A 7,278-nucleotide genomic window follows, 5' to 3' on the forward strand; every position below is an offset into this window, starting at 1 on the left:
TGGGATCACAGCTCTGATTGCAGCAACACAGCAGCTGGACGCAGCGGGGGGGGGGGGGGGGGAGGGATCCCACTATAAATCCCTGCCCGCAGTTCTCACTGCAGGGATTCTGTGTGCTTGGTTTCTTGGTGTCCTGCCTGCTCCTGGAGGGAAGAGGCCAAAGGGATGCAGCCTCTGTTGCCGTCGCTGCACTAAAAGGAAGCAACGAAGAGGAACTCTCTTTCAATTGAGGGATAGAGGTGGATTGCAAGATGAGCCGTGCAGGGAGATTTAAGGATTTAGGGGTGCTCAGTGCAGCCCGGATCAAAGGCTGAGCCAGGATTGCTGCACCCCTCCAGGAAACCAACGCTGAGTGGGTGCACAGGGACAGAGGTGGCAACCGGCCACAGTGCTGGGGGACACACAGAGGAGTGGGATGGAGCCGGGCTGGGACTGGAATAGCTCTCACAGCAGTCAGACCACGCACAACACAGAGCTGCAGAGCTTTCAACCCTCATTGGGGACCCCCAACCGGACCCTGCTGCAGGGCCGGGATGAACAACTGGCCAGGGCAGAGGTGGGGGTGCTGGCAGCCATCCTGCTGGTGGCCATCGTGGGCAACCTGGCCGTGCTGCTGGCCGTGTGCCGCCCCGGGAGGAAACTGAGCCGCATGCACCAATTTGTGCTGCACCTGGCACTCAGCGACCTGGGCGTCGCGTTCTTCCAGGTGCTGCCTCAGATGCTGTGGGAGGTGACATACCGCTTTGTAGGGCCGGATCTGCTCTGTAGGTTGGTGAAGTACCTGCAGGTGCTCAGCATGTTCGCCTCCACCTACATGCTGATGGCCATGACCCTGGATCGCTACATGGCCGTGTGCCACCCGCTGCGCGCCCTGCGCCAGCCCAGCCGCCAGCCCTGCGCCATGGTTGGGGCTGCGTGGCTGCTCAGCTGCCTGCTCAGCACCCCGCAACTCTTCATCTTCTCCCTACGGGAGGTGAAGCCAGGCTCAGGGGTGCTGGATTGTTGGGCTGACTTCGGGTACCCATGGGGCGCCCGTGCCTACATCACCTGGACCACGCTGTGCATCTTCCTCCTGCCCGTCAGCATCCTCACCGCCTGCTACAGCCTCATCTGCCGTGAGATCTGCAAGAACCTCAAAGGCAAAACGCAGAGCTGTGTCCCTGTGGCAGGAGGGTTCCTTGCAGCCTCCCCCAGCGCTCTGTACTGCAGTCAGAAGGGCACACGGTGCCACTCTGGGCAGCCCTCGCGTGTCAGCAGCGTGCGCACCATCTCCCGCGCCAAGATCCGCACGGTGAAGATGACATTTGTCATCGTGGTGGCCTACGTTGCCTGCTGGGCTCCCTTCTTCAGCATGCAGATGTGGTCGGTGTGGGACGAGGATGCTCCTGATGATGGTGAGTAGTGGTGGGGATGAGGGATGAGCCCTTTGTGTTTTTAACAAGCAGGAGCTCACTTCTTTTCTTGGGCGTTTTTTTGTTTGTTTGTTTGGCAAAGCACTGCTTAACTCCCCCATAGCGGAGCCAGATCGTTGCTTTTCTCCATCAAACCCACTGAAAACCAATGACTTCTGACCAGCAGCTGTAGGGAGGCATCAAGTTGCTATGCAAACTTTTTGCCATGTGTCTTTCCCCTCATTTGGGAGTTTGTTCCAGGAGCTGCTGTGCTCCCATGTGGCTGCAGGGAGAGTTTTATCTGTGCAGCTTCCCCCCTCCTCCCTCTGGAGGGATCGCTGCTCTTTCGCACAGAGCATCGAGCGCCCTTTGGGCTTTTGCTGAGCCAGCTGCAGAGCTTGGAGAAGCTGATTTGGGATTTCATTTCATATGTTTTTAATTTCAGTATCTCTTCTGGCCTGCTTGAGGCATTACCCAGCCTGCCAGCCCTCTGGGAGGTGCTCTGGCAGCAGACTGAGGGAAGCAGCGGGTCTGAAAGCTGCCAGCTGCCACCCCAGCAATGGGATGGGAGTAAAACAAGAGGGAATTTTTAGCACTGACGCCACACAGAACCCCCCAGAAGCCCTGAGCTCTGCACGCTGAGCCCCCTTCACCCTGAGCCCACTCCAGTGGAGGTTTACACCCCCCCCTTTTGCCTCCCCAGACTCTGCCGACGCAGCCTTCACCATCACCATGCTGCTGGCCAGCCTCAGCAGCTGCTGCAACCCCTGCATCTACATGTTCTTCAGCGGGCGCCCGCTGCAGGATGCAGCACGCTGCCTGGCCCTATGGGGCTGCCCCAAATCTGCACCACGCAGGCAGGGCTCGGCCGGCAGCCTCTGCAGCAGGAGGACCACCATCCTCAGCCACGGCCTCAGTGCTGGCATCCCCCTGCACAGGGGCAGTGGCACCAACCTCAGCCCCCTCGAGGAGGAAGTGGTGACCGATTCGGGCACACTGTAGGCTGCGGTGCTGCTGTGGCATCGTGGACAATGGCAGGCAGGACTGTCTCCCCTCCTGGTAGCATTGCATTTCACCAGGAGATGTGTGCTTCACCCAGAATGTATCACCAGACTTCTTGTCCTCGTGGGTTTTGCTGCTGCATGTGCTGCATCTGCTGTGTGCATCAGGAGATGGAGGCAACCCACCACCATGTGCAGCTTTCACCTCTCCATGCACTGTGATGCATCCCCATCCACCACCCTGCTCCCCTCCGTGCTCATTACCCAGGCATCTGATGGGGATGCTGCATCAGCACATCTTTTAAGAAAGACCCTTTTATGAGAGTTTTGGTGTTTGACAGCTGCCAGCAAAGCAGTCTGAGCACAGCAGGAGGCATTGCAGCCACATCTGCTTGAGAGCTCCTTGTAGTCACACTGTCATCTCCCAGCCTCATGGTTTTGCTGGTGGAGCAGCCAATGCAAATGGCTTCCCCCTGCCCTGTGGCTCTGCACGTCCCCAGGGCTGCAGCAGACACGACCGTTGCATTGCATTGCATTGCACTGCATTGCATTGCTCTCTGCAGCATTGCACTGCACCAGGTATTTCCCCTCCGCAGTACTGCAACGCAGTAGTACAAGCACCCCAAATGCAGCACGGACATCACTGAGGAGATGCCTGGAAGAGCCCTGGCCCACCTCCACCTCATCCAGGCAGATCCTGCCTCCCTCCCACCAGGTTTCTTCTTCCTGCAGTCAGCAGCCATTGCACAGTGCTGCTCTGCACTGCTGAACAGCTGCTGCACATTAAAGAACCGTTCTCAAATCGCTGCTGCTTCTTTTGTCTTATTCAGCGAGGAGCAGAGCACCTGCAGGGCACAGGACCTGGAGGCAATGGGATTTCTTCCTGTTGTCCCTGCAGCATCCCAGGTGAGCCACGGTCGGTCACACTGAGCTCCAACTGAGGTGGGAACCACACTCACCCTGGGGTGGGCACAGCTCAGGTGGGGAAGATCACCTCCTGCACCCCACACGTTTGCTGCAGGGAAGGTGGAGGGCAGGGAAAATGCAATGCAGGGATTTAGTCATGCACAGATGCCGTAGTCCCATCCTGCTTCTCCCACATCCAGAGATTTAGAGCCTCAGTCATCTCCAGCAGGTGAGAAAGGCAATGCCCACAGTGCCCACCCCAGTGCCAGGTGATGGGCTGATGGGGCCCTGAGGGGGTTCAGCATCAGAGGAAAATGGGGTGCAGAGAGGAGGGATCAGTGTGAGGGCAGGAAGGGTGAAGCCGATGGATGGAGTGTATTTAAAAGGTTTTTATGACAGCCATCAGCGAAGGAAGCATTATTCACAGGATATGTCAGCCCAATGGAGGGATGGTTTGGAAATGATTGCATTTCCCTCTCTTACCCGAATCCCGCTGGGGGAGCATTTGCTTTCACAAGATGAGAAAACGGTGTTCACACACACGTGCAGAGCTTGTGGCAGTCTGAGAAGGAGCGTTTCCCCACAGGGAGGTGTGGGGCAGCCCCACATCACCCCACACCCACAGCCTCCGACCCCAAAAGATCCCTGGGGGAGCTGCACCATCGCAGGGAATGGCAGCAGCCCTGTGCCAGCACTGACCTGGGCACAGAGCGGTGGCTGCTGTGGGACCCCAGGGAAGTGTCACAGCTTCACCTCTGTGTACTCGATGGACTTGGATGCCACAGGGCTGGAGCAGGTCCAAAACTCTGCTTTCTTCTTTTTTGGGTCCACGTTGACGTAATCAGCGCCCATCTTCATGTTCTCGTAGTTCCTATCAGAGCCTTTCCCCGGGAACAGCACAGATGTGTAGTTGAGGTTTTCCTTTGAGCGGGTTTTCCTTTCCTAGGGGAGCAGGCACAGTGCTGGGTCACACAGCAGCACCTCAGGGTGCCTGCGCCCTGGAACCGAAAAGCACACCGTGCCCTGGCACTGCCATCACCCGTGGGGGCATCCCCCTGTCAGCACTGCATGGGGCAGGGGACAACACCTACAGCTGTACCACTGCTTATTTTAATACATCTCAATGTGTTTGCCTTCATCGTGCTGCCACGGCTGTAGCAGCTGTGATTGCTTTTGGCAGAGCTCTGCCCGTGGAGCACAGCTCCGTACCTGTGGGTGCACAGAGCTGCTGTCCGAGTCCTCTGAGGTCTCTGAAGACGTCTCGCTGCTCCCTTCTAAACGGGGCATGCATCCCAGAAATGTGTAATCAGGGAGAAAAAGCAATCAGAGAAAAGTGTGAACAGCAGAAGCGGCCGCCTCTGTGCTCCCCATCGTTAGCAGTGACACACACATGGGAATGCTCTCAGCCCAAATAGGCTCACATACACGAAAGTGAGAAGTGAAAATGCAGATGGCACAGTGTGATCCCGCCCCATCCATCCCCCTGCCCACAAGCAGTGCCCACAGGGAGCAGGAGAGGCCCGAAATGCACACAGCTGCTGCACCCAGTGCATGGCTGCAGACTGCCTGCTCCGCATTGGCACCCGGAGGAGCAGCACTGAGCAGCTCTGTGTAAGCACTGCACAAAGCACAAAGCACAAAGCACAAAGCACAAAGCAATGCATGGCCGTGCTGCAGGATCCCCCTTACCCATATAGTTTGGTTGCTGCACCCCTTCCCCTCCAGCTGAAGAGATGGGTGGTTGCTGGGGCTGTGCTGTGGGACCACTGCTCACCTGTGCACTGCAGCAGTGCCTGTCTGCAGTAGTGGGGAGGGGGGTCAGCCCTTTGCTGCAGCTCTGAGCCAGCTGCAGCCCCCCCCCCCCCCGCATCCCTCCAGTGCCATTTGGGTGCTTTCTCTCCCCTGCAGCTTCCTGCACAGCTCATCCCCCCTCCGCTCCCCAAAGCCAGCAGCTCGGTGCGGGCCGTAGCACAGCAGCAATTATTATTTTGTATTGGAGTGGGCAAATATCTGTCAATTCAATTACTGAGCTGATGAAGTGTGCTCTCTGTTCTCTGCGATGTCAGGCTCCAAAGTCAAATCAGCACATCGGGGACCCTTCCCATGTGTAAGTTCAGATCTGCTTTGACCCACAGGCCCGGCAGAGCACGCGTTGGGTGCAGATGTGGGCAGCATCTCTTTTCCTGCTGGAAATCACAGCTCCATCTGGATTCTGATATTGCAAATCGATTCTGTCAGCGGGGAAACCCCACTGCTCTTCTAACCAGAGCAATAATACAAAATGTTTTTGGAGCAGCATTGCATCCTGGGCTGTACAACTCCATCACTGTGCATGGCTGCTCTGCTGTGCTGCGATCAATACGGCTCCACATCAGTGCTGAGCAGGGGGGGTCTGATGGGTGCAGGGGTGCCCAGACCCAGTGCCCCATAGCAGGAGAGAGAATCAGGGCCGGACAAGGTCCTGGGGGTGCCTCAGGGATGGGGGTGCTGAGGCTTTGGGCAGATCCCTTTCCTTCTCTGAGCTGAGGGCTGATGGAGGAGCTCAGGGTGGTGCGTTACCTATTTTCCTGCTGAGCATGATGTAAAGCAGCAGCAGGAGCAGAGAGCTGAGCAGCAGGGTCACAGCTGAGGTGGCGACAGGCACCCACCTGAATGGGAGAAAAGGATTTTGCCCAAATGAAAGAAATATCGGAATTATTTGAAATCTTTCAGCATCGCTTTGGCTGACGTGGCCTCCAAGCCTGTTCAGCCCAAAGTTTGCCGGCAGAGGTTTTGGTTTTGCTTTTCATTCTTAGCGCCCCGGGCTCCACACCCTTCATTCTGGGGTCCCATCCCAAGAAGGGATTTTGAAAACCCCAAGCAGCAGTGATGCAGAGGACTCCCACCGACCTTCAGCCCAGACCCCAAGCCCCAGCTGTGCCATGGGGCCGTGCAGCACTCACCACTCACAGTGCTCCATCTCCGTTGTCACTGTGTTGCCAGCAACGTCCCTGAGGTTCCTGGAGACAGACAGACAGACACAGGCAGCCCCACACACCCCTATGCACAGCCTTTTCCCTGCCCTCATCCCCTCAGCTCTATCTGCTCCCAGCACGGAGCTTCAGGGCTGATAACAGCGCCATCGCCGCCAGCTGCAGTGCATCCTCCTTGCTTTAATCCTCTTTCACATTTCTTCACTTCTTTTTTTTTTTTTCTTTTAATCCACAAAAAAATACTCAATAACTCTCATCTGGAGGCAAAAATAAATCGTAGGAGAAAGTAACCAACAGGCAAAGCTGTGCTTGATGCTTCACTGCCGCCCGCCGGGCACCTGGGAGAGGATTTTCCAAGTGCTGCAGGAAATCATTTGCTCCAATCCCATTGCAAATGGAGGCATGCACTTCCCTTTAACTGCGCTTGAAGCACCTCGGATTTCATTGTAGGTGAGTGCCTCAATCCTGCTGAAGCTGTCAGGACTTAAAGCACGGCAGATAATACGTGTGCCTGAAGCGCGCTCCTTGGCTTGAGATTTTTGGCTGTACTGCTTGGGGATTTATAATGAAGGACAGCAATCAAGAGCCTTCATTTCGTGAGTGCTCACTCGCAAAAAAATGCCCTCAGTTTTCATGCAGAGGTATCTTCAGCTAAAGCTTAGAGATGGTGATTAAAGGAGCCATAATGATGTGAGTGATAAACGCAGATCGACAGAGCCAAGGCCCATCCATCCCATGGGCCAAAAGCCCAAAGATGTATTTCCAAGAGTAAAGCATCAGAATGGCATCGTTCCCCTGCACCGTTCCACTTACCCAACCCTTGGGCACCTGCTGAGCTAGGAGTCCATGTCTTGCCAGGACTTTCCCCCTTCCTTATTGATCTGAGCTCACCCCAAATATCCTCCTCAAATGGCCGCCGTTTGAGTGGCTCATTTCCTATTTTGGTGCAGGAGATTGCTGCAGCAGCAGATAGCAATCTGAGAATTGAACTGCTTAGAAGGAAACAGC

General features: G+C 56.1%; 2 protein-coding genes across 2 annotated transcripts; one reads left to right on the forward strand and one right to left on the reverse strand.

The window, feature by feature from the left end:
- Nucleotides 1-415: 415 nt before the first annotated feature.
- Nucleotides 416-2,550, forward strand: AVPR1B (arginine vasopressin receptor 1B). The gene is made up of 2 exons (XM_042884410.1): nucleotides 416-1,394; nucleotides 2,095-2,550. The coding sequence occupies exons 1-2, from the start codon at nucleotides 416-418 to the stop codon at nucleotides 2,391-2,393; spliced, it is 1,278 nt and encodes a 425-aa protein (XP_042740344.1). The 3' UTR covers nucleotides 2,394-2,550.
- Nucleotides 2,551-3,698: 1,148 nt separating this feature from the next.
- RHEX (regulator of hemoglobinization and erythroid cell expansion) lies at nucleotides 3,699-6,304 on the reverse strand. The gene is made up of 5 exons (XM_042884446.1): nucleotides 6,241-6,304; nucleotides 5,858-5,946; nucleotides 4,988-5,095; nucleotides 4,508-4,569; nucleotides 3,699-4,240 (listed from the first exon to the last, which is right to left on the reverse strand). Exons 1-5 carry the CDS (start codon nucleotides 6,255-6,257, stop codon nucleotides 4,040-4,042), a joined length of 477 nt encoding a protein of 158 aa, XP_042740380.1. The 5' UTR covers nucleotides 6,258-6,304; the 3' UTR covers nucleotides 3,699-4,039.
- Between the last annotated feature and the right edge of the window lie 974 nt (nucleotides 6,305-7,278).

This window comes from Lagopus leucura, unplaced genomic scaffold (genome assembly GCF_019238085.1).
Source record: "Lagopus leucura isolate 7727_CA_CO unplaced genomic scaffold, USGS_WTPT01 Super-Scaffold_100043, whole genome shotgun sequence".
Classification (NCBI taxonomy): Eukaryota; Metazoa; Chordata; class Aves; order Galliformes; family Phasianidae; genus Lagopus; species Lagopus leucura.

What these genes read in the sequence shown, in the direction of transcription:
- RHEX (XM_042884446.1), bottom strand. An exon ending in GCAGCAACCAAACTATATGG is followed by an intron (nt 4,570 to 4,987) that starts GTAAGGGGGATC and finishes CCCGTTTAGAAG; the next exon opens with GGAGCAGCGAGACGTCTTCA. An exon ending in GCAGCTCTGTGCACCCACAG is followed by an intron (nt 4,241 to 4,507) that starts GTACGGAGCTGT and finishes CTGCTCCCCTAG; the next exon opens with GAAAGGAAAACCCGCTCAAA.
- AVPR1B (XM_042884410.1), top strand. Translation starts at nt 416, where the DNA reads ATGGAGCCGGGCTGGGACTGGAATAGCTCTCACAGCAGTCAGACCACG. An exon ending in CGAGGATGCTCCTGATGATG is followed by an intron (nt 1,395 to 2,094) that starts GTGAGTAGTGGT and finishes TTGCCTCCCCAG; the next exon opens with ACTCTGCCGACGCAGCCTTC.